At 45.6% G+C, this 26,998-nt stretch overlaps 2 protein-coding genes across 3 annotated transcripts in view; one reads left to right on the top strand and one right to left on the bottom strand.

Annotated features, from left to right (window-relative positions):
• orb2 (cytoplasmic polyadenylation element-binding protein orb2) overlaps positions 1-18,685 on the top strand; it is a 55,925-nt gene extending 37,240 nt beyond the window's left edge. For both annotated transcript variants that reach the window (XM_069128292.1, XM_069128293.1), the window contains exons 4-9: positions 1,901-1,951; positions 12,720-13,022; positions 13,142-13,254; positions 13,493-13,885; positions 13,964-14,074; positions 14,305-18,685. In XM_069128292.1, the coding sequence (XP_068984393.1) occupies positions 1,901-1,951; positions 12,720-13,022; positions 13,142-13,254; positions 13,493-13,885; positions 13,964-14,074; positions 14,305-14,421 (1,088 nt within the window). In that variant the 3' untranslated portion in view covers positions 14,422-18,685. The remainder of the gene's footprint in view (positions 1-1,900; positions 1,952-12,719; positions 13,023-13,141; positions 13,255-13,492; positions 13,886-13,963; positions 14,075-14,304) is intronic.
• LOC138187778 (protein rtoA-like) lies at positions 14,796-24,353 on the bottom strand. Its single transcript, XM_069128912.1, has 2 exons — positions 24,071-24,353; positions 14,796-15,031 (listed from the first exon to the last, which is right to left on the bottom strand). Exons 1-2 carry the CDS (start codon positions 24,351-24,353, stop codon positions 14,796-14,798), a joined length of 519 nt encoding a protein of 172 aa, XP_068985013.1.
• Positions 24,354-26,998: the final 2,645 nt, after the last annotated feature.

Genomic DNA, 26,998 nt, shown 5'->3' on the forward strand with positions numbered 1-26,998 from the left:
ACGCCAATGACATCGGGCAAGTTTATGATCCCTAAAGGAAACTAGATCTCGATCGGTAAGAACGGAAACTGTCGAAAGAAATTCCCCACACGTTGGTCGACTCGCAAACGTTCGGATCTTGTTCGGTCTGCGCGAGGTCGAAGGAAACGCTCGAACGCGCGCAATCTCGAAGCAACCGGGAAGAATTAGGCAATGCGGTCGATTTTTATCTTATTTGTCGTCCAAGTGTGTCGCAGCGGCGCAAAGTCAAAGTCTGCGGTCGCTATTATTACCTTCTCGTCGAACACCCATGTTTTACCAGCGTAACGCGTTTCAAGCTTCTTGTTCTTCTTCTTGTTCCTCGCTTCTTGCTAGCGCGTTACAGCCGCGAAAGAATTATGTAACCAGCGTCCACTAGACGGAACAAGACGTTCGATTGTCAGGAGGGCGGAACGAGAGTCGAGTAGACGATAGGTCGCAAAGCGGCTCTTTCTCGCGAGCTTCACTCCCGGACTCGAGATCCATCTTCCCTCCCGACACGTCTAAATCGATGGCAACACTCGCCAAGAGGATTGGAATTCGCGTGTTTAGTTTACGCGACCCCTTCCCTCGATTTCACGGCAGAAACGTTGCGAGTTTCGAATTATCGAAAGATGGATCGCGCGAAACAACCTTCGATTTCGTTATCATCGATAATATTATCGATGACAAAGTTCGATTTCGTAATTAAAATTAGCTGGCTGTTGCACAATCTTGATTATTATCATTTACGTTATATACGGTTGGTATAAAGTACGTGAAAGACGTCAACGCGGTAAAAAATAGTAAAAACAAAAAGTAAGAAAGGACGCGTAAGAAAGACGTGAAAAATTAAGAGCGTCGTAGACGAGAAAGATAAATGAAACGCGTTTTACGAGATTTTGCGAACGCGAATCCCGTACGTAGCTATTAATAGCGCCATGTTAACAGTGCAACATCGATCTCTCGAACCCTATCGAAGCGCGTAATATAACAGAATGTACGACTGCCGCGTAAAAGTAGTCGAATATAGCGAGACGTTAGCTGAGATTCCTTGAACGAAGACAAGAACAGCATCGACTCAGCGAACTACGCGCGTGTCGATGTTATCTGCCGGTCGAGGAGTCTGGAAAGCCGCAAAACCTCGCACAGAGGGCTTAACCGTAGATTCGAGTTGCCGGCGTTTTCTCGTTCGACTTATTTCGTTTGTGGTTAACGGTTAGCAGTGTCGCGTTCTCGATAAGCCAGGTAACGCGGCGGACTTTTTCGAAACGGTGAAACCGCGTTTGATCCACGTGTCCGGCAACGGGCTTTCGTGTCGCTACTTACGACACTGTGCAACGCGATCTCCGAGAACCGCACGCGAGCGGTTCGTTTTCTTTTTCTTTACCTTTATATCCTTGCGATACAATATCCCGGCTCGTAACTTCACGCGCGCGTCTAGCGTTACCGCGCGTGGATGCACGTCCAATACGCTCACACGTCCAAGATATGGCCGATCGAGAGACGCTCGCAAAAGTAGTTTTCTAGAATCGAACGAATCGCTCGGTTTCTTCTGTCGGGGCAAATCTCACCATTTTCAGAAGCTAAATCGATCAACTCGGCTTTTTATCAATCTCGATCCACTGTTTTCGTATTTGTCGCACTTGCTTTCCTCCATATGCATGCCACGCGACGTAATCGTAGCATAAACACGATACAGTTGATTTTTAACAGACGAGAAGATACTTTACGAGAATTTATGAAGTTGATCGATGTGGCTTCGCTTCGTTCGCCAATTTGATTAAACCGACAAATACCAACTGAAGATCGGCTCACCTTTTATCGTAGAATATCGATCGACACTAGCGATTTCATGGAAATGCAGGTTTAATCGAACCCATGGAACTTTTCTTTGTTTCAGGATACATAAGTTGCAATGCCAGCACGCTGCAATCGCTCGCGCAACTGCACGGTGAGTGAAAACTGCCAGTTCGTTCCTTTTTCTTTCCTCTTGTCTTCGTTCTTTTGTTCTTTTCCTCTTTTCGCCGTTTCTCGAACGTTTCGCTGATACTTGCGGCGTGCCGCGTCTCGCTACGCTACGCCACAGGAAGATTCCTCGAGAGAGAGAGAGACCAGAGCCCGTGGTACGCTCAATTAAAATTTACGCTTGCGCAACGCCTTTGCAACAGGCTTGTACACTTTTCTGACGGCAATCAAGGAAACGAAGCCCTCCTCCGCGACGCTCGTTTCCTCCTTCTTCGTTGCAATCGCTGCAAAAGGACTGGCTTCGAGCCTGTACTTTAGTCCGTTGGCCTCCTCTTCCAGGGATATTCATAGTTTAACGTTCCGCTTCTTCTTCCCTTCGCTCCTTTACCTCCTTTACCACCACCGTTGTCCTTTGATCGCCAATTTTCCTTCCTTTCGATATTCTTCGAAGGGAAAAACACGGAGACTGGCACGTGCATTCGTCGTCGAAGCGTCCGATAAAAAAAAAAAAAAAATCGATTCTCAGCGATCTCTCGATCGAGAAGAGCGCAAAACGACCACGGAGAGAACTGGTATTTAGAGATAGGATTTCCTGCAAGTTCAGCCACACAGATTTCCTGTGTATTCCCATGGAACAGGTAGGAACGTACGGACGCATATAGAAAATCCTATCTTAACTAAGGAAGAGAGTCGTGCTCTGATTCGCGCGTCATCGAAAAGCGAAGAATTTTCTACTACGTAGCGTCGTATGGTTCTCGAGGGTTTACCAGCGGACAAGCACGAACTAAAATTACACGAACATGCACGGAATCGGGCGCGTGACAGACATGCACCGAGTCCTCCGCTGATGGGACGATTTTCTACGTGGAACTTCAAAGCGTGAAGCGCACGCGAAACGCACAACCGAGAACCTATTTAGAGCATCGTGATGTACACGCGTGCCGATAAGAATCGATCGCCCGATCGCCATGAAAAAGCTAAAAAGAAACGCGCGAGAGAACTCTGCTCGACCGTTCCGTCGTTGTTATCACAGCAGCTAACGAACGTATTTTCGCCGATCTTTACGGAGGAAAACCGATAAATATATACAAAGCAGGATCGAAAGGTGAAGGCTGCCAATTGTATGTTAAACGAATACGGCTACTGCACGGGCCATAGCTACCGAAACATTATGTAAAAGTAGATAGATCAATTATTCGGATAATCGAGAGCACGGAGTTTGCGCATGCCTGAACAGAATCAGAGTTTTGCTGGCGAAATGACCTTTTCCCCGAACGAGGATCGCGATTTAAATGTAAAACTTTCATCGCGCCAAGGTCATAGATATTTCATCCAGGGCGTCTAATAAAGTCGACCAACCGCGAAAAAAACAATTTCAACGAGGCTCGATCGCTGCGTATTTTTTCTAGTCTCCTTGCTTGCATAATGAAACGGAACGAGTTGGTCGCTTGTTACTCGACGAGTCTACCGTACGAACCGGAAAAATTCATTTCCCGTGTACGCTCGACCTTTGTCTGCTACAACCTGTCTGATTTCTCGCTAGGAAACGTTCCGTTTCACGGAGATACTTTGCCGGGATATTTCCTTTCGCCCCGCGACATTCCTCTCGCGTTTCTCTGTTTCTTTAATCCAGATAAAAGAGGGCTACGTGAGATAAAAATCGAGATAAAAATTAGCACGTCGATACTCGATATTTTCACCAGCGGAACGCTAGTCGACGCGATAAAACGCATCGAAGCCAAGGCGTAAGATTTTCCTTGTCCCACATTCCTAGCATCCTTGGCAAAGTTTCGCGTCGTTGACGTTCTTCGTTTGCAGGGTAAACCTGCTCTATACGGCTTCTCTCCGATAAACTAAGTACAAACTTTTCTTTCCTCTTTCATTTCTATACGGAGCATAGCATTCGCATAGCCCGCGTACCTCCACTACCGTGTACAAAATATCTCGACAGTTTCGAACAATAACAAATGGACAAAACTCGCTCCAAATACAACTCTCCGATCTAATTTTCTCTAGTCTTCAGTCTTATCTCGGACAACCATACGTGATTAAGTCGATATCGATAATATCGCTTTATCGATAATACCGCTTATGCACGCCAGCGTACACACGTATACAGTGATATGTATGTAACGTACGCTTTCGATAAAAAAATCTGTGTCCTCGAAGGACGATATTCCTCGGATATTCGGCGAACGGATCTACGAATACCCAATGGTAATCAGGTGTATTACGGCTCTAACAGGATTACAGATGTTGTTCGCCAGCATTCGTTGAATTATTCTCGCTAATGGCCAACCGCGGTTGCTCTTGAGATCGCGTATAGTCCGTTGAACGACGGAAAAAGCAATTTCTTGGTCGATTAAAAGCAACGATTATCACAAGGAAGTTTATCGCGGAGCGACGCAATTAGGGGTAATTACCGGGGAGTTGTATTCGCGTCGCGCGAATCACGCGACACCAATCACGCGAGCTACTTTTACCGGAGGAGAATAGGGACGCAACGTGTAACGCGATCATGCGCCATTGCAAGAACGGGCGCACGTGCGCCGTCTTCTCCGTCCTACGATCGTTTCGGCGTACTTCTCGTTCGAATCGGTGCAGAATGATTCGCCAGACCGTCCTTTTGCGACCGTAACGCGCCGCTCGCAAGCTCCATCGAACCACGGATTCTGAAAGAGAATCGAGTATATCGACTAACGGAGGTCTCCTTGATGCACGGCACCGTTCGAAGAGCGAACGTGCTCGAAACAATCGTCTCCTTCGCTACTGACGTTACACGCGGTAGCTACGTCTGCCGAGAAGTCGATAATTTTCTCGTAGAGGCGCGTCCTCCTCGGTGTTCGTGAATAGTTTGTCCGTCTGCGTACTGTTCGCGAACATATGGTTACATATACGTAAAATACGGTTGTCCGAGGCGTTGCTGCAAATATTTCGAGCACACGATAAGATATTTTTCAGGTATCGAAAACTGGCGTTTTGAAAAGAAACTGTGGTTTCGAAAACTCGCGAGTCTTTCTACGAGCGATGTCCACGCGACAATCGTAGTTATAACATACTTTCGTTTTTTAGTAAATAGCTGTCCGCAGTTCGTCAAGGTTTTCACTATCCTTTGCAAGCGCGTCGCGAAGATGGATCGCTTTATTTTATAGAGTTTGAACCCTTCGATCGGAGTTTAAGCGTGTCGCGAAACACAGTGCAACAAGGAGATGGAGAAGAGAGAGAAGAACGGAGAGAGACCGGGGAGACCTGTTTTCAAGACCTGCCTTAACGCGTTGTAAGACGCGTCTCGTATCAAGAGCACTTTCGCGTTCGACGTTGAGAGACAACGGGTGATCAAGAACGAAAACAAGCTTTAAATATACATCGTTACGATGAAACAAGGTTCGGAAATTCAGCTTTGGAAATTCGTAAAATTTTATCGCCCTGCCGTAACACCGGTTCCGCCGTCCTGTACTGTTACGAATCAACTGTACGACTCGAAGCATGGAACAAAATCGTTTTCAACGACAGTCGACAAACACGCGATAACTGCGTTTCCTGATCTTTTAGCTTTCTTCTTTGTTCGCGAGTCGAATTCTTCGCGTTGCCTCCTGGAAACGTGGCGAGACGTTCTGCAGCCTCGCTTGCACAAGACTTTGGAAAGGTCAAGAGTGCAGCAGGCGTTCCATGCGTTCCCTTTCTTTGTTGGATTATACACGGTACGATTCGCAATATCGCATCGCGCCGAGTTTCCAACGTTCGATTACATCGCTTTTAAATCCGTATCGTCGTTAATGTCTTTGCTTTAACGCGCTTTTGAAGTATAGCTGATTAATTGAAAATTTCTCGCGCCGGTAAGCATTTTACGACACGACGAATCGTCGTCTCTCGCGAAGCGATTATCCAGCGTAAAAATACGAAGAAGAAGGACGAGAGGCGTGAAAACGCGGAGAGAAACCAATATCGAAGTTCCAGATTTCTACGCTCTTGTCGTATTCGTCTATTTTACTTACGGGATAGACCGACGATATGGAAAGAAGTTAACGCGAGATACGCGAAAAGGAGGAGAATCTTCTGATTTGTTGGCGTCACGTGTTGCATAGAGGCAGCGATACGCGTCAAGGCTTCTCAAGCGCTACCGATAACCACGAGCTCAGGTTTGTCGACGAATTCTACACCGACGGACGTTACGTTTGTATTTTCCAGCGTCGAGAATACGCTTTTATTCGATCGTTGGCCAATACGCACGGAAATAATCGCAACACGGAAAGAGCAAAGCTACTCGGACGAAATTTATGACGGATTGATTTCACCTTGCTACGCTCGATCTCAACCGAGAATCTATCATTTTTCCATTGCGCTATTATTACGCTGTTATATCGTTGGTCGAATAATCGTCGCATCAGTGATGTTTTATATATATCTCTCTCTCTCTATGCCTTAACGTTTCCCCTAGGTGTACACGTAGCTAGACGAGGTTTCTATGTACCTCGAGCAATTTCACAGTCGGCGTGCTCACCCTCTCGCGCGTCTCTGTACTTCTCTCTTGGGATGGTTAGATCGCGGTCTATGGGGTTGACGAACGGCAACCAAGCGGTAGGAGGAAGAGGAGAAGTCGAAGGAGAGTGGGAGAGAGTGGCGGAGGGCGAAGAAGCGGCGAGGGCAGAGTGGCGTACAGGCAGAGAGACGACAAGCCGTCGAGGTCGACGGAACGAGAATGCAAGAGGGCTGTCGTAAAGTTACTGGCTCTTGAGACGCGCGCTCGTTAATTCGCAGGATTTTCTAAGTCGTTAATAAGCCCATAATTGCAAATTTTTATAAGTTGCGCTGGCAAATGGAAACCTCGAAAATGGTTATGAAGGGTGCGAGGGGGCAAGGGACAAGGGACAGGAGAAGGGAAAGGAAAGGAAGGGTTAGCGACATAGGTAAAGGTGGTGGGGAGCAGACGAAAAAAAGGGTGGAAGAAAGGGAGACGCAGGGTAGGCTAGACAGCCGAGAGACCGCGAAAAGAGAAGTGCGAAAACGTGGCGCCCCTAGTAACGTTTTAATTGCTGCTTTCTCCCCGATTACCATTATCGCCGCACATCGCGCGTCCGTTGCGTTACACTCGCTCGCGTTCCCATTTCCTCCGGCAGCTTCGATTCTTGTCCTTTCGCCAGACTAATCGATCCATCTCCTTCTTCCAGTAATTAATTCTCGATTTTTCTCCGATACGATCCGATAGAATGTTCGCGTTCTATCGCTCCTTGTCTCACCGTTATCCGGAGGTCGCTGAAACGGAGGAGAATTTCGAAGAATATATCGCGATATGAAAATTACGATATAGAGTTTTATAATCGCGATATCTAGGAAATTCATCACGACGAAGAGTATCGGAGGATTTCTCGATGGATTTTTGCAGACAATACAGACGAGTACGTATCTCTTGGCGACCCGTTTGAATCGACTTCGACCGCCGGAAGAATAAAATCCTTCCGAGCTTATCTAAAATTAAATCCATTGCCGAAATAAGAAGGGGGAGCGCGTCTTTGCTAGGAATTCGACTGTAGCAGCAGGACTCCGTAGCAGGCCGGGAAGAACGCGATGAGAGAAGAATGGCCAGGCGTCGTTCACGAAACAACATTCGTTATGTTCTCCCAACAATGAACGATTATTACGGTAATCCCTGTTCTTCTCGTCTATTCGGCTTTTCCCCTTTCGCTCCTCGAATCGAGTCGGATGCCTCGAGTCGCGTGTCCGTGTCTTCCTTCTTCTACGATGCTCCCCGTTTTTCCAATTTCACAGCGACCATCGTTACGTCTCGATAGTTTTCCAAATAATTTCGATCGCCGAACAATTCAAATAGAAACACGGAACGACGTATGGGACGAGGATCGCAAGAAATTACGACAAAGGATATTCCCGGACGAGCCGGCTGACGTTCCGAAATTTATGAAGCTCGTATCGAAATGGAAAATCATGCTGGCAGAGGAGAGTCGTTTATCGCGCAAATGCGCTTAGAACACGCTGCCGTGCATTTGCATACGACTCGTAAAAAAATTCGTCACGTCGCGTGACCAACTGTCTATTTGTCAGCTCCCTCGTCGAAACGAACAGGGTTTGGTTGCCCAATAAACGATTGCGCGTCTGTTCTTTTCCACGCCTCCAAAAGTTAGACCCGGAAAAGCTGATGTCTATCTGACAAAGCGTCGAGGTGGATTAAACGTGTTGGTGTATTTAATAATGCGACGAGTGCATGAATTTGTAATAGTGGGTGTATTAGAATTCGTACAAGAGATAGCGTACGCCAGTTATAATCGTCACTCGCTCGATACTCTTATGCCGATCGCATATCATCGGATAACAATTCAACTGTCCACGTTCATACATTCATATATCGACGGGCATTAGCATAAAAAAAGTTAAAGTTCTTATGTAACTCTGGTTGAAGATTACAGATAACGGCAATAACAATCTGTCCCGAGTTCGTTTGCCTCTAGACCTTGCAAAGCAAAACAACGTTGGTATTCAAAGGCAGAATAATATGGGTCTCTCAGATTCGAAATTTCCGTCGACTTCTTCTACGATTACGTGGCGCTACAGCGTTATTATAAACGCGGTCGTTGCCACGGTAGAGCCACTTGGAAACAATTCGTAGCCTGTTACCGATACCCCTTTATCGAACGTTCATGTATTTATACAAAATTTCTAGGAAAATCCGATCTCTTTCGGTACTTGCGTTCGTCACGCATACTTGATTTATTCGCAGAAAGTGTCGTGCAAACGTGCAAGCTTTATCAGCTGCGACGCATCATCGTGTCGTTGCGCTATTGGAGCGGTAGGTTAGGAACGTTGCACGATAGCGCGATTCCTGCGTTTCCTCTGTACATGTTGCAGCTTACGTGCCAATGGGTGCGCGTCTCCGCGAGAAAAGTAAAATGTAAAGGAGAAAAGGAAGAAGAAGAAAAAGAAGAGGAAGAGCAGGAAGGAAGGAAAAGAGAAACGCTGGCTTACGATGGGTCGACGCCGAAAGACCAGGAAAGCACGAAACAAGCATAAGGGGAACTGTTTACCGACGATGGGGTGCAGTAAAGAGGCGGTGGCTATAGAAGGTCATTCACCTCGGCTAGCTTTCGCGCACACCCGTTTCTTTTTCACCGCGTTCTCGAATGCGGGTCGTTTCGTTAGCGACACGACCGCGAAACGCAAACAAAACGATTCGGTGTACCTCGTGTCATTCGGGTTTTAGTTACCGTGTCCGTCGCAAGTTTGGTCACGGCGTGGAGATGTGAACGAGTTGCGCGACTTCGCCATCACTCTTCCGATTCTGAAATACGCACGCTGCGTTTGATTTATTTGGCCAGGAATGTAGAACGAAGCTTGCACCTTGGTTACCTGCCAAAGCTAAGGTATCGGTGTAGCGTGTAAAGGGTGACGAATGGAAGGGAGAACGTAGGTGGAACGGGCACAGGGGGCAGCGCTACCTGTAATATTGATCCATAGAACCTCCTAGCGTCGACGGCGTGCGTTAGAGGGATGTTCCCCGTTACTGTTGCTGTACAACCGAACGAAAACATCGCCCTTCGTTTCAATTTTGCTACACGTGCTACGAGCCTCGACGTTTTCGACATCTTCTCTCCCCTCTCTCACGACCATTCTTACGAACACGGAAAACTACCTTTCGATTATCTATTTTCTTAGCTAATTTTGAAAGCAAGAGTGGCTTCTCGCGCGTGCTTCCTAACCAACGTGTTATTTTTCCTACAGAAGACAAGATCTCTTCTTTTCTTTCTCAGACAATCGTTTAATTTCGCCATTTAATTTTCAGCCTGTCGCTTCATCGGGCGATTAATTACGGCGAGTGATCGGAATCCACGAATTACGATACATCGGAGTAAAGAAAGGATCGTTAACTCTTCGCTGTAATCGCGTACCTCGTTCTTTTCCGTTGATGCGCGTGTTTCTACGCCGCACGTGGATTATTTAATAAGACACAGCGTGAGTAGCGAATACGAGCGATCCGCTAAATATGGCAGTGTTATCGCGTTTAAACGAATCGTCATAAATTACTCGCATCGTCGAGAACGTTTTCGCCACGCTCGGCCATTCTCTTCAGACATGGAACGTCTGTTTTCTAGGAAAGCTCTTACTCTACGACTGTCAATTAATCGAATAAATATAATTTCAGTGAAAGGCCGCGTCTCGCCGTGTTTTCCGAAATAATACGTGCTAGAGGGTGGAGCGTGAGGGTGAGAGCACGAGCACGAGCATAGGCGCAGTGCCTGGTAATAAGGCTGCGATTATACGCACAGATTATTCTACGGCGAACCGGTCGCCATCGTTCGCCTCCCTCGATCTCGAACCCTCGCGACTCGTGTCTCGTGTTTCGTGTCTCGTGTCTCGTATCTTGTGTCTATACTTCATGCATATAGACGTATCGCGATCACACGCGTGGATCAATTTATTTCCCTTCTCCGTGGGCTACTTGAAACACCTTGCGCCGTTCTTCTCTCTCGCCATTCTCCTTTTTTTATAATAAAATTTATTTGTCGAATAAAACGTCGATGGGCCGACATTTCACCGACGCGTGAAACATTTTTCCACTGAATTTCCAAGATTGCGATGCATCGTAACTCACGTTTATCTTTGTATCACGCGTTATATCTTCTTAAAAATCTGACACCTTATTTTGATAAGAATAAACTTCTTATAAAGCGTACGACGACTTTCTGGACTTGTACGTATCGTGCAAGTGAGATTGTAAGCTGGAAGAAGAAAGAGCGAAAGAGAGACGAAGAGACGAAAGGCGATAAAAAAGAAATAGGAGAAAAATGCGCGTGGAACGGAGAAGGAAACTCGGCCCTTCGCTTCGACACAATCGATGCGTTTGCTCGCGGTTTAGCGATAAAAGCTGTTAAAAAAGAATAACCCTCGTGGCATATACGTACGTAGGTACCTTTGGTTAGCGTATTTACGTATCACTCGGAAGAAGAATAGAAGGGCAAGGGACGTGGTCCCTGGTGTTCCCCTAACTCGCGTGACATCGTTCTACGATTTGCAGGGCAGGCGAGCGTATCGCGCTCGTGTCCCGATCCCTCGAAAATGCGTCGAAAACGAAACTACCCTCCGCGATCAAATCTGCTGTCAGAGTCAGCGGATGATCGACGAGGAATCGGGTAAAGCGGAGTTAGAAGAAAAAGAAGGACTCGCGACTTAAAATTTTCTAATCGATAGGTCGCGCCGCGTGCGCGTGTGCCGGTTACGCGATCCCGTGCTCGAAACGCGTCGATTAAATTTTACTTCCCGTTTTCGTTTCTGCGAGTCGTTGAAAAATAATCGCATACGTTTATCCATTTCCTAGATTAGTCGCATTAAACTCGGCAATTTTAACCTAATTTCGGTAATTAGGGGATCAGTCTCACGATATCGCTCGTCGTAATGCTGGTAGAACGTCCAAGATATTAAAAAGTCATTCGTCTTAATAATTACGCCATTGACTTCTACGAAATGTCTTTCACCGATTCTCGTCTCCGAATTTAACCGGTTGTCTTTACTTTCATTCGCGCCGTGTCGAACTTATCTCGCTCGATCGTAAAATCACATTAGAATCGGTAAATCCGCCGAAATATACTTAAATACACTCGCGTTCCCCTCCTTTGATCTTCGTGTCTATATGTATGCTAAAGGATTCTTCAATCCGTTAATAAACAAATAAAACGGCAAGTTGCGCGTAGGATATACCGCTGTGAGCCAGGTTGATTAATAGGAGATCCTAAGAACCGGGTGCTGTTGGAGGCCCTTGCAGAGCTGGCTCGAGTAATCGATACTGCACCAAACCGGGAACGGGTAAAACCGAAGGGGTGGGCGAGGCAGCACGATGGACACCATGTGTCCTCTCTTATCCACCTACCGAGCAAAGAATCGTTGCGATTCTGTTGGAAAGCCGATTCCTCGGGCAAATGACGATCGACTTATTTTTCGAGCTATATGTTCGCCCGGAAGCGGATAGTTTGGCGTGAAACTATCGATCTTGCCGGCAAATGAAAAAGATAGATGAAGATCGAACAATAAGACTCGATTGTTCCGCTCGACTGCGCGTACGCTTTGTCCGTTTTCTGTTTTCTCTTTTCGCGACAGCAAGAAACAAGCGGTTACGTTTGCCCGACTATTTTGCATTCGTTATCGAAACGAGAATTCGCCGCTAGCAATGGCGACGTTCGTTAGAAGAGCGAGATTCCCGGTCAGAAGAAGATACAGTGAGTTTTTCTCGGATCGATCGGAAATTACGCGTGGCATCGGCCCCGATTTCTCCTAACCGTCTTGTTGCCATGTCCATGCGTAAGAATCGTCGCTATGCGATGACGCTTAATGATATCCAGGTTATGACGATCGCAAATACTCCTCGACCCTTTATATTTCACGCAGTCAAACACGAATCCGAGAGCATCGATCTATTTTCGGAGCGAAAGCTCTACGGATCAACGACTTCGATTCGTATTCGCGTTTTCTCGAGATGAAAAGTTGGACGAAAGCGGCGAACGAAACGAACGTTGGAGCAAGCTCGGCTGGATCGCGCGATCGTGGTGGTCGATATCAAACGGAAAAGAGAAGAGACGCGACGTTTAAAAAGAAATAGTTTTTCTCTTTTTAATTTCTAATTAGCGGGCAGTGGCTCGAAGATTATGTCAGTCAATATAATCGGATAGTCAAGATTCGATCATCCTCGGCTTAAAAATAGTGGTCGAAAGAAACGAAAATAACGAGAGATAAACTTAGTGCGTCTATGGTTGCAGGCAAATCGCCGTTCTTTCCAAGTCTGGAGGATCAGAGCGGCACGCTGCTAGAAGATCCGAACGCGGCGAGTCAGCTCGATGGCGTCGGAGTTGGCGTCGGTGTTGGAGTCGGGGTTGGCGTTGGAGTTGGTGTCGGTGTCGGCGTCGGGGTTGGAGTCGGCGTCGGTAGCGGCATAACCGGCTCTCAGACCGCACCGCTTTCCTCCCCGAGTCGGAGCAGTCCTCACAGTCAAGGTAGCGAGACCGGAGAACGCTTCTCTAGAAAGGTGTTTGTCGGTGGTCTGCCACCGGACATCGACGAAGGTAAGCTTTTTGTTCCGTGATTCGCTTTTTCTATCCGTTCGTGTATATCCGTTGGCGAATCGTACGGTTTAACGGGTCGACGAACGTTTTTCTAACTGCTCGTTATCGTCTCGTTTCAGAGGAAATCAAAGCCAGTTTCCGTCGTTTCGGATCGTTGGTCGTCGACTGGCCCCACAAAGCGGAGAGCAAATCCTACTTTCCACCGAAGGGCTACGCTTTCTTGCTTTTCCAGGTAAGCGAGAAACTCTCGCTGTGTTATGCTCCGAGTAATAATAAACTCGCAGTTTGGCTACTACGAAAGACGGAATTCGATTTACTTGTTTTACGTACGCGATACTACAAAGCAACGAAATAGTACGAAAGATCGACACGATCGTGTATCGATAGTTGAAAATCGTCAAGATGGTTAATTAGAATCTCGAGTAACGAATAAAGAGATATATTAACTGGAATGTTTTCGTTGACGACAGGACGAAGCGTCAGTGCAACAATTGATCGACGCGTGCATTCAAGACGAGGAGAAATTGTATCTATGCGTGAGCTCGCCAACGACCAAAGACAAGCCGGTGCAAATTCGACCGTGGCGACTGAGCGACGCGGATTTCGTGCTGGACGCTTCGATGCCGCTGGATCCACGAAAGACGGTGTTCGTCGGTGGTGTTCCACGGCCGTTGAAAGCCGTCGAGTTGGCGATGATCATGGATCGACTTTACGGAGGCGTGTGTTACGCCGGTATCGATACCGATCCGGAGCTCAAGTATCCGAAAGGAGCCGGCAGGGTCGCTTTCAGTAATCAACAAAGCTACATAGCTGCCATATCGGCGAGATTCGTTCAGTTACAACACGGCGACATAGACAAGAGAGTAAGTAGCCACTCCGAGCGCCATTTTCGGTGTAATCGATTCCATCGTTTATAATTATTACTCGTTTATTTTATTCAGGTCGAAGTCAAACCATACGTTCTGGACGATCAAATGTGCGACGAGTGTCAGGGACAACGTTGCGGTGGCAAATTTGCGCCGTTTTTCTGCGCAAACGTTACCTGCCTACAGGTAAATTCTTTCACCTCGTTATACGTTTTTCTTCTTTTTTGTTATTTTCCCTGCCGCGTATCACGAGTCAACAACGACAACAACGACGACAGCGTCAACGACAGTGACGATGATAACGACGGCGAAAGCGAAAACTACGAACTGACGAGAGCGGCAAACTACGAAGCCCCTGACGAAAAAACTGAAAGCAACGGCGCCGAAACGCGCATTCTCATTTGTTGTTGTTGCAGTACTATTGCGAGCACTGCTGGGCGACGATTCACTCGCGACCAGGTCGCGAGTTCCACAAGCCGTTGGTGAAGGAGGGTGCGGATCGACCTCGGGCCGTGCCGTACCGCTGGTGTTAACCCCAGCTGCGTTGTCCCTAATTATCTCGCAACCCTAGCTAATTAACTACCACTTCTACGTACCAACTTCTCCTTCCCCCCCCCCCTATGAGAACCTTCTACCGCCCGCCGCCACCCACCCTTCCATTCATTCAACCTCCCCCGGCCCGTCCGACACTTCGTCTCACCCTTGCTCACATACCTACCTGCATCGAAACACAGCCCGAAAACCGTTATTATCGCTACTACCCACTGATCGTCGGTACTATCGCTATTCCACTACTATCGCTATTATCGCTATTGCTATTACCGCTCTATCGCAATCACCACCATTACTATTCCACTATGAGTTACCTTTGCTCTGCTATCCACCGCTACATGGACGTGTTTACCGGTTACACGGCGAACAAATCAGTCGCCATCACCACCGTCGCGGCCATTACTACCACCACACATCCACTACCACCACCACCACCACCACCACCACCACCACCGCCGTCACCACTACCACCACCACTACCACCACCACCGCCGTCACCGCCGCCGCCGCCACCGCCGCCGCCATCGTCTTCTGCCAGCCGATGCGTCTCGACGTTACCTTTTCGCACCGACGACCACTTCGATCTTTCATCTCCGAGTTTGTATGTGTGACACTCAGCGCACCAACAATTCACCACGAGGAAACGGTTTAGCAGCGGAGTAGGAAGACTCGTCGACGATTCGTCGGTGCGTCGGTAATACACAGAGTGCTGCGCGCTAGTTCCGCTTTATGACAAACGAACGAGTCGAGGCCAAGAAGGAACAACGGACCGTCGCCCTAAACGCCTTTCGTCCGACCGAGATGGAACGTGCGTTAGTTACCGATATCGATATCGACGTATATATATATATACATACACACACATATATATATATATATATATATAAGTTACGAATGCGCGTAGGCGGCCATAATTAAAAGCTCTCTCGTACGGAGCACGCGTTGGACGCGTCCGATGAGAGGTTTCAATCGTTGTTCGCGCTCGCGGATCGTCTCTTCCCATTACCGACTGTCAAACGGGAAGATTCGTTCCAGGTGTTCCTCTTCCTCTCCTTGCCTGTTCGCTCGTTCCTTTTCTCGTAGCGCGTCGACCGAAGACGGACGAAGGATCTTCTCGTCGATCGATCGCGCGTCGGGCAGAGGCGCAGAAGCTACCACGAGGAACATCGTTCTCCGTTGTCCACCGATTGTCTATCCGTTTTTTGCCAGTCGCTCGGAGGAAACCGGAATCTTTCGCGCGACGAACGTGCGCTTTCCTCCTTGTTGACTTTCTCCTCCTTCTTCTTCTTCTTCTTCTTCTTCTTCTACTTGCTCCACCGCCTCCTTTTGCGATCTCGCTTGTTCTTTCTCGTCGAACAGGCCAAGGCAACGAAAGGAAATCGGAGAACGAGAGGAACGGAGCGCCGTACCGGGGCAATTGGTCCCTTTCTTTCGTCGAGCGTTCTGTGCCACCTCGAGAAATCGATCGAGTCAGAATCGAGCGTCGATCGAGGTAGCCAAACGGCAGCTTGCCCTCTCCTCGATGGAAGGATGCGACCGTCGCTTCGAACCTGACCCGAGAGGTGTACGAAAATATATAAGGAACGTACGAGTGTGAACGTGAATCGAAACGGTAAGAGGTGATAGCGAGTACCTGATTCGACGTGAAACCGCGAGGATTAAGATTGATGGAACGCGAGCACGAGAGAGCAAAAGATCGGGACGAAAGCGAGTAAAGGAAATGATTGGAAAGAATCGGAAGAGCGTGTATGCCTGTGTGAGTGAACGACGAAGAGGAGATGCGGATGGAGAGATGAGACGGCAGAGCGACGGAAAGAGTTAGAAAATGGTCGATACTCGCGAGCTGGTAGATAAACGCGGAAGAGTGATATAAATATAAAGACGCAAACGTTTCAAAATGAGCCATTCGCGTTGGACGTTGAATAGGTAATGAAAAACCAACCACGCTTCGAATCGCTGTGTGTCGGATAATTATCTGTATCACACGGTCTTTAGCTTTTAAGAACTTATTAAATGTTACATAGGTGCGTTATATATATATATATATATGTATATATACGTTATATATCTGTATGTATATATAACATACATATATATACACATGCGTTTCCCGCGTGAAAAACGTGACGTTGCGCTCGTAGACAAAATATTTGAGTAAAATAAACGATTTTTTACTAATTAACTTATTTGAATGCAAGAAGTAAGTAGCAAAAAGTATCATGGGATAGAAAATAGAGGAATAACGGAAAGAAAGTGAGACGGAGGTGAGAAAATATGCCGAGAGTCAATGGAAGCAAGAACGAAAGTGTAAGAAAAAGAATAGAATGCGTGCGCGTTTGCCTGAGTGTGTGTGCGTGCGTGCGTGAAGGAGAGATTGCGAAAAAGAGACGAAATAAGAAGGAGGAGGAAGGATAAACAGGGGGCTTAGGAGATCGAAATAGAGAAACGGAATTCGAAACGGACGTTGAAAAGACGATAGTCCAATTTACTTAACGCACGATCGCGCGTTGAGTTTGCTTAACCGTACCAGATCCTCAGCCAATACATGAAACCTTAACCGAGCGACCCTTCCAAAAATGTCTGAAACGACGGGAGGAAAGAAAACGATGGTACGAGGCTTAACCGTAACGATCGTACCGGGACAGTCTGTTACTCATTTTCAAGGAAATAAAAGAGAGTACAAAACGAACGGTCGCGTCGGCACTCGAAAGTCAAGGAAGGAAAAAGCACCGAAGCGGGCGTAACACCGAGAGACCGAGAGAGCGAAGAAACGGGAGATTTCTCGCGATCGAAACCAGTCACGGGACTAATCTCGGCCGTGAATCCGGAAACGATCCTCGAACTTGCTGTTGGAACGTAAACGATTCTACGTACCTGGGCCTCCGCGTTTCTTCTTTTCGAACAACGAGCGGCCAACGTCTCTTCATTGGATCAGTGTATTTGGAGTAAGTCGATCTCGCGAATATACAGTAACGCTCCTTTCCAGGGCGGACACATACACACACACACACACACACACACACACACACACACACATCCATAACACGTACGCGTTACAATTTTCTTGACGGGGAAGAGACGCAGCGATCGAGCTCCTAGCAAATTACTCTTCATACGTCCGATATATAGGAGATCCGAAGGAAACGCGTGCAAAGATTAACGTTGTTTTCGCGCGAACGAACGCTAAATCGATAGGATAAAATACGAAGAAAACTGCACGGGTTTCTGCTGTGTAGATGACCGATCCTTCTTGTACCGATACGATCCGCGTTGAACGGCTGTCGCGATGCACGTTTTCTTGATCCTAACGAATTTCTTCGCTCGATGTATATAATCAAACGCAATGATGCAATCGACGTAGTTCAAATGAAATCTCATCTCGACGGAGACGCGTTATTATAAGTTTTATTCTTCGAAGGAGGAACAGAGGACTTTTCTCGGTGGTAATCGCCGGCGTGTCGCTTCCGACCGTGTCCCGTTGCCACGCGTTAACTTTCGTCCGACATCCTGCCCGCAGCTATCATCTTTCATTTTCTTCTCGATAAACGGATACGAAGCAGTCGGTAGTTGGAAAAAGTTGGCAGAGGAAACGAGAGTGGAAAGAAAGTTGACGCGAATTTCGGACAAGGAAGCAACGGTGGAAGCGACACGGATGGTTATCAGTATGCAACGTTATGTGTTCCGCTTAATAGATGGTCGTTTTATACGTAGCAGCACCGTCAGTTGAAACCATAAGCTCGTAGATTAACCTCGCACGACGAGTATCTTTAACGACACGTTTTCGCGTGTTACGCATTCGTAAAGAAAAAATATACACGACACACAGACACGTAGGCACATACATACGCGTACACGCATACCTACGATATCACAAATTTAGTCATCCGAGAACGAATCGATAAAAATTAATCGTGGTTTAACCGATGCGTACCTTCGCGTACGTTTAGTAACGAGAAATGAATAAACAAAAGTAATTTCCACATCTATATATACATATATATATTTACATATATATTTATTTTTTTGGTACTCTTTTTGTATATACGTGTCGCCATAGATTAGGTGACGTCTAGGATCCACACGAGGTACGAGATATCCGCGTGAGAGAACAGAGCGAAAACCAGGGACGAGAAGAAGAGTGTACGAGAGAAAACGAGAAACAGAATGAAAAATCGATTGTCTGTACACACGTGTGTATGAATGCGTGATAGAAAGAAGAAAGTGCATGAAAGAGAGATAGAGAGAGAAAGAGAGAGAGAGAGAGAGAGAGAAAAAGAGGGTGGGAAAGGCTGGAGAAACGAGCCACGTTAACGACGATCATCTCCGTCCCTTCGTTCACACGAATTATCCACGGTGCTCGCATACACGCAACTTAACTCAACGTTGAACCTTGTAAACCGATCGGCTATTACATTAACGTAGGAAAATATTCGTGGCGAGCATTCGTGTTTTACACGTCTATCGATCTCGTTTGGAAAAACGTTGGCGAACACAGAAGGTATTTCGACCGTGTCCTAGGTCGGTCGACTGGCAAGATAGTTGCGATGGAAGCGAATGGACGCGTTTATTTCGAGTAACGATTAACATCGTTCGAGCCACGCGGAGAACTTTGTCGAGGTCTGAAAAAATTGAGTGAGATTTTTGTGAACGAAGGGGCGCGACGAGTGAACGACGAGTAGGAAGGAAGGAGAGAAAATGGGGGGGGGGCGAAACAAAAGGACAAAGGAAGGGAAGAGCATTAGTTAGCGTAATTTTGTCGACGCTCGGCACCGTTCTCGCGTGGACGAGAAGCGATGAAACGCGGCGACTCACGCGATTAGGAAGCAAGCGCTGCGATTCACGCGTCTCGGCAGCGTCGCTATCTCACGGATAAATTTATTAAAAACGCATATACCAAACGCAGCGTATAAGCGTGCATATATGACGCGGTGCGTCGAGATGGTTTTCCAATCGCTTCGATGATAAGAGAAACACGTTCGACTCGACGATTCGCTTGCCCCTCAACTCCGACGCGCGGTGAACGGCCCGCGGAAGAATACGTCGTCGCGTCTCCTCCGTTCGTTCCTTGACTTTCGATCGCAGCGCGGTTCGAGAAAACACGCGTGGAATTCGTTTATTTTCGTCGATCGGTAACGATCGTAACGCTGCCTTTCGTTTATCACCGCGTACATCATGCGTATTGTTTCCACGAAAGATTGCTCGGGGATGAAAGTTGGAAACGCGACGTCGGCCGCGTGCGTCTCTGTACGCGTTGAGATTCGGTCGTAAATCGATCGGAGAGATGGGAGAGAGGGCTGGCGAAGAATTTTCGAGGTCGAGAGATACTGTTAACGACGGCTTCGAAGGAATCGGAAAACCTTTGATCGCGTTAGCGCGGCTACGAAGCTACCGCGGATCATATATATACTAGGTGAAAATTTGCATCCCGTAAACGAGCACGAAACGATACGCGTTCGAAAACGATTTCGCGCGCGACCCCGAGCTCGTACACACCGACACACGAAAACGAGACCAACTCTTAGACACACGATCTCGTTCGTGCACGGACACGTTCTCCCCACTAATCGATCGATATAATCGTAGTGAAACTTATCTAGGTACCAATTCACCTAAATCAATTGATAATTAAAACAAAGTATATATATATATATATTCATATACATATGATATATATATTAATATATATTATATAGAAAGTAGTATTGTTCCGATACTCGACAGCGAGCCGAGTATTTGGGCGAGAATCGAGATCGAGATTTTTCTAGACAAATTTTTCTAATCGTTGACGAATGCGCGGCGTTCCGCCGTTGAATCGAGCGGGACGTCTCCTTCTATCGATACACTCGCGTTATCATGCCCCGTAGAACAGAAATCTCGGCTCGTTCGCGCGTTTTCACGCCACGAACGACCGAAACGAACCCGGTATCCGTGCCAGAACTATCGCGCGATCTCGACTAAACGAATTTCTTCTTCGAGCGTTTTTTGCGTTCACCTGTGTTCTGACACGGATCGTACCGATTTCCCTGCTCGCGCGCACGCGCGCGGGCCCGTACACACACACAAACACACACACACACACACACACACACAAACAGAGGCATAAACACACACGCGAGAACGTACGTGCGCGTTTTTCGTACGCGGAACTCCAGTCACTTTTCCTCGGATGAAAACAAAACGTTCCGGCAGAATGTTGACGTCGGCGTAGGTTCGCGCGAAATACGAAGTACTCGAGACAATGACCTTATCAGACATTTTAACGGCACGTTCGCTTATCGATCGTTCGCAAATCAATGTCCAATTTCGAAATTTCCGTGCCTAGGTAGGTGGGCAATATCGATGAAAGATTCGTTTTGTTTCGCGCTCGATCAACGAACCGCGAACGGTTGCTCTGTGCACACTCGATGCTTAGATTAATTAGAAAATTTTAGTTGACCGTGAAAACGCGAACCGTTATCGAGGAGGATATTCCCGATATACGAATTGAGCAGCGTTTAGGTAAAATTATTTCGCGAATGTTGCCGAGATTCCACGCGTAGCGGATAAGTGACATATCGCTTTGGAGCACGATCGACCGGACGGGATATTACGCGCGACTCGACGAATTTACATTTCTCTGCTAGTCGGCAAGTCGCGAAGAAACAATAGTTGACGATCCGCGAATCACGAAAATCGGATGGACTCGCTGCTTAACGTTCGTCGTACGAACATCGCGCGCGACTCCTGCGTTGAAAATAGGGGCTGAGGCCGCGAGAAAGTATGGATAAAGGGAATAACCGCGACTCTGTAGTCGCCTATAGCGAAACTTTATACGTACGAACGTGCACGCGTACACACGATGGAAACGCAAGTCTGCCGGCAATGGCACGCTAAGAATTTAAAGCAAAGAAGAGAAAAATAATAACGATGACGATTGATAATAATAATAATAATAATAATAATAATAAATAATAATAATAATAAATAATAATAATAATAATAATAATGATAATGATAAGCTACATTTCGCAGCAAAGTTATTGTTTGAGAAAATCGCCCTTAAGAAAAAAAAAGTAACAACTACAACAACTACAAGAATAACAAACAATATGTTAGGTATGATTCTTCACCTCCTTTGTAATATGTGTGATAAAGCATAATATATAATATAATGACAATTATATATATATATATATATATATATATATATATACATATACATGTATATGTATATACGCGTGTTTACATGTATATACATATTTCTGTGTATATATATATATGTATATATGTGTGTGTGTGTACATGTAGGTACAGGATATAAAATACTAATATATAATTGATAATAACGATCGAAATATTTAATATATTCTGATGGACTTGAAAAAAGAAAAGATAATGGATGTAAACTTGAAATATAGATGTTGATTGCGCGACACGACAGTAAGTAGCGGAATGCAAGAGAAACGGATAGGAAAATTGTGGAGCGTGGAAACGCGTCGAAAAGCGGAGAAGCGGAAGTTTCGAATAACGAAAGATATCGCGATGCCGACCGAACGATGCTTGCATAAGCACAGGCGCGACGTAACACGTACACTGTCGTTCGTGTAACGCGCACGAGTGATTCAAAAACGTATGGGTTACGAAACAGGATGGGAAAAGCGAGAAAAGAAGGAGGGATGAACATTTTGGGGGAACGAGTAACAATGGTAGTCACTTACGATAGATTTGTATTTTTCAGTGTTGAAAAGTTTTTTATACCGCTGTTATATTCTTGTCTAAATATCTTAGTTCAGAGAAAATGCGAGAGACGATGGTTGCGTCTTAGCTTGCATGAAATTATATAGGTGCGTCCGAATACACCGAATACGTGTGTGTGTATGCGAGAGAGAAAGAGAGAAAGAGAGAGAGAGAGAGAGAGAAAGAGGAGGGTTTAGCGAAGGAAAGGAATGAAAGAAACGGAACGAGTGAAATGGCTTCGACAGATGTAACGGAGAGAGGAGACGAGAGAGTGCGTGTGAGAAAGGAAAAGAGAGAAAGAGAAGCGAAAGTCGAACGAGCAATCGAAAAAGCACGAACATCGTGTATAACGTAAGCTCCAAAAGAGGAGGACACGATGTACTCGCCACGAATCGACCATCGAGATTTTATTTTCAACGCGACTTATCATGGTGCGTTCAAAGTTGCACTCGATAAACGTCGAATAGAACCGGTGCAACGACGTTTTGTTGTCATCGTCGCGAACAAGCGCGGAACGATCTCTCTAGCTTGATTCGATCGTCTCAAAACGATTATTCGCGAGAGAAAAGCCGACGATAAGAGAGAGAGAGAGAGAGAGAGAGAGATTGGGAAGGTAGAAGCGTCGTGAGTCTCGGTGATCCTTGGCGAGTGGTCGTTTGTCCAAGAAAGAAAAGGCGTTCACGCTTTCGAGACTCGCTCTGCGTAAACCCCGAGAACACGAGCGAACCGACGACGATTAATGGCGGAAAAGCGAGATTGTAGCGAGCGCGAGATACCAGGCACGAAACACGAAGCGCCAAACGCGATCGACCAAGTCGATCCTACCTCTAGTTAGCTCCTGATATGCTTGAGCAATCCTATTTCTATCTACCATTTTCCACGTACAATTTTATCGATCGATTTATATTTTTTTAAGCGTTACGATTTTTATCGCTCTCGTATTGTATAGATCGCGTTCGAACGACTAGCGTTCGTTTAGAGGCAATTTGCAAATTTTATTTTTCTCGTTTAATCTGTGTTCTTGCTGGACTTCCCGACCACCTTCCTGTTCATCGCGTTATTCTTTCTACGCGCGCCTTTTCTTTTCTTCTTTTTTTTTTTCAACTCGAGCCATACCTCGCAGATAAAACGCGGACGATCGAAGGCGACGGACTGCGGAAAGTTCGCGCGCCCACGAAACGATTTCTTTCCTTCTTCGAATTTGCGAATGAGCGATCAAGTACGTGGACGAACGCGAACCTCCGTTAAACCGTCGCGCGGTCTTCTTTCGCTCCGCGCGAAAACGCATCATCTTTCGTACCTTCGTATTTTGTTCGTTTTCTTTTTTCCTTCTTTTCGTAGTCCTACGAAAGGCAAGCGATCGTTCAGTCGCCTTTCCTTTCATCGTTCTCCAAATTTCTCTATTTTTGTTACATACGATATACGTTCGCTACGAAACGCATTACTACTAGTTGATAATGTTTTTAACGCAATCAATATAGTCGCTGTTATTTTTTCAATTGTCATTATCGTCATTACTATTATTCGATTACTAATTATCATTACCTTTATTACTATTACTATCATTAGCACTATTACCATTATTATTATTACGATTATTATTATTACTGCTGCTAATGCCGCTACTACTACTACTATAATTATTATGATTACGAAGACGGTAATGATTATTATTATTATTACTACCATTACTATTACCATTACTGCTATTTCTATTGCTACGTCTATTACTACTACTACTACTGCTACTACTACTACTACTACTACTACTGCTACTACTACTACTACTACTACTACTACTACTACTACTACTACTACTACCACTATTACTACTACTACTGCTGCCACTATTACTACTACTACTACTACTACTACTACTACTACCACTACTACTACTACCACTATTACTACTACTACTACTACTACTACTACTGCTGCTACTACTACTACTACTACTACTACTACTACTGCTACTGTTACTGTTACTATCACCACCACTATTACTGCTACTATTACTACTACTACTACTACTACTACTACTACTACTAGTAGTACTATTACTCTTACTATTACTATTACTACTACTACTTCTACTACCACTATTACTATTAGAGTGTCTACTGTAGATGTACGCATATATCTGCATGTACCAAAGAACAGTTGAACATATTTGTACATCTGATGTATACATGGACATGTGCACGTTAGGAAACGTACAGATCGGCACGCGTACAGAGAACAAAAGCCGGTAAGAGAGTACTTTCGATGCGAAAACCAGAGCGCAACGATAAATGAGAAACTTGAGTCTCGTTAAAGCTGGAATATCCTGTAAGCGTCAGACATAAATGCGATCCGTAGATCGTTTAGAAGTAACGTTCTTGGAATAATTGCTTGTAATATACGCAAGCATCGCGCATCGATAGAGATCTCTGTCCGACCAAAAGTGGACCGAAACCGTTGGTCTGACGCCGATAAGGAATTACGTCTTTGCGCGTTGCCTTCGATACGTCAAATCGTATCGCGATCTCGGGTCAGCAACGCGATCGTGAATCGTCGAAGAATGTCCGCAACGCGTCAACTAAGACCGCTTGAAGGATCCTCCGAACGGACGATCGTCGCTGCGATCTATTCTTTGATCCTCGAGCTATGCTCTATGATCGATCTCGCACAGGTATATTGTCAGCGTAGCTTCCCTTGGAAGAATGGGCAGCGTGTCTGACCCGAGGTCGAAGGATCGCATCGCGTCGACGGGCACCAGAGTGTTTGGCGTTGAAAAAGAGACGACGTGATATAGCCTTCTTCGATAAGAAAGCCGAACATCGTATTCATTGCCACTCTACAGTCACTCGCCTACAGAACGATTTCTGCTACCCTGTTCCTTGGCAGCCGGATCGTAGCGCGCCATCGATAGATTGTACGGGGCAAAATACGATCGCGTTCGCGGTACGCGTGAACCACGCAGCTACAAACAGTCTGGATGCGTTCAATGGAAATGCGGTACAGCGATAAGTTCAATGTATGTACGTGTATATGTTTAACGGAGACACTTAGAGCGTAAAACGTGATAAGGCTATAAGACAGTATAAGTTTGGAGCTGGGAGCCGTGCAATGTTGTTATCGGACGAATGAAAGCGGACGGGTATAACAGTAGTAAGAATGCGGAAAGAGAGAACGAGAGGGAGTGCGAGAGAAACGAGGAGAAAATAATGGACAAAATGGGAATTTGCCAGGAGCGAAAGTTATCGCGGAACCAGAGGAAAGAAGATATTTTTTTATTTTTTTAACGAGATCTTGGAGACGAGAAAGAGATGCAAAGTTTACACGCAAGAAAGAAATAGCAAAATGGAGGAACAAAGTGGCAGGCAGAAGAAAATCGAGTAACAGAGGGCTTGCGTGTGTGCGTGAGTGTGCTTTCGTGTTCTTTGTTCTGTGTGCGTGTTTATGTTCGTACGTGTGTTCGAATGGTCGGAAATGTATGGCGGAGCGTGCGAGCGAAAGAGAGAATGAGAGACGGAGCGCGGAAAATGGAAAATACAGAGCTAAGTGCATCCCAGAGGCGGGCACAGTGCATGCGTTTTTTACGTAGAAATAGAAAGTCTGACTGCTTTTAATTTGTGGAAATTTTTACGGGAAATAGTTAACGTCTCTTAGATATTAAAGAAAAGTTGTTCGAGTAAAAACAAGCTGAAAAAAAGTAAAAACGTTGAGAAAACCACAGAAAAAGAAAAAAAAAGAAATGGACGAAGAAGAAAGGACGAATGAAATTTACAATAGCGACGATGATGAAAAAGAAGATTGAATTTTTTAAATGTCGTTTCGCCTTTGTACGTATCTTTTTATGTACATTTACACGTCGACGTTTGTTTTTTATCGTAAAAATTTCACCATTTGTATTCGTAAGTTATCATATAGGCGACTCCTGTTACTAATACTACTGTTTACTTAAGATAGCCCCTTATTTCCTAGCGTATAAAACGATGAAAACGCAAATTTCTATATAATTTTGTAATATAATCGATGCCGAGGATACGAATGAAATTAGAGGAAACTTACAAGTGCAACTTAAGTCTTAACTTGAAGTTACCAAACTGCGAGGTTTTCATACTCTCGAAAGATATAATTTTTTATTAAAGCAATTTTTTGCGGAGCTCGTTTTAATCGATCATCTTTATTTTTTTATATATACCAGTGGTAGTATTTTCTGCCCACCTCTGGGTGAAAACGGCGTACGAACGAATAACAAAAAAAAAAAAAAAATGTCACGCGACGTCTGTCGTGATGCAAGACGCGATTTTACCCCTTCTTACACTGCATTTCTATTTTTAATAATGTATGCTCTTTCATATTTCGCTGCATCGGGATACGACACGATAGCGTCGCAATAAATAAATCTTTGTCGCGTTTTGTAAATAAATCGTCGAGGGTCGCGTCTTGTATATCGACGGAGGTTTTCTTAGGAAAAATATCGAAGAAAAAGAGGAACAAAAAAAAAAAAACGAAAAAGTAACCAAAAAAAAAAAACGAAGAGAAAAATGTAAAAAAAAAAAAGGAGGAGAAAAGGCGAAAGCAAGAATATTACTAGTCAATCCTCGATCCACGAAAGTTGCACGGAAATTACGAAACGAACGAGAAAACGTTTTTTATTTTCGATTCGTAAAAGGAAAAGACTTTCTTTGTATCTCGATCCCTGAATTTTTGATAAAAACCAATAGGTATTATTAACGCGATTTAAATATGTGTCCTACTGATTTAGAGACTATTTACACGATTCGAGAAATCCTTTTTGTACGTTATTTCTACGTTCACCTGTAATTTAACATTGTCCACGTTATTGTAGCGAAT

Source organism: Bombus flavifrons, chromosome 15 (genome assembly GCF_040668555.2).
Source record: "Bombus flavifrons isolate JBK064 chromosome 15, iyBomFlav1_principal, whole genome shotgun sequence".
Taxonomy (NCBI): Eukaryota; Metazoa; Arthropoda; class Insecta; order Hymenoptera; family Apidae; genus Bombus; species Bombus flavifrons.

Bases quoted from the DNA above. Each gene is read 5' to 3' on its own strand.
- LOC138187778 (XM_069128912.1), bottom strand. From the start codon at position 24,353: ATGTCCATGTATACATCAGATGTACAAATATGTTCAACTGTTCTTTGG. The intron at 15,032-24,070 runs GTAGTAGTAATA...ACAAACTCGGAG, and splicing joins CAGTAGTAGTAGTAGTAGTA to ATGAAAGATCGAAGTGGTCG.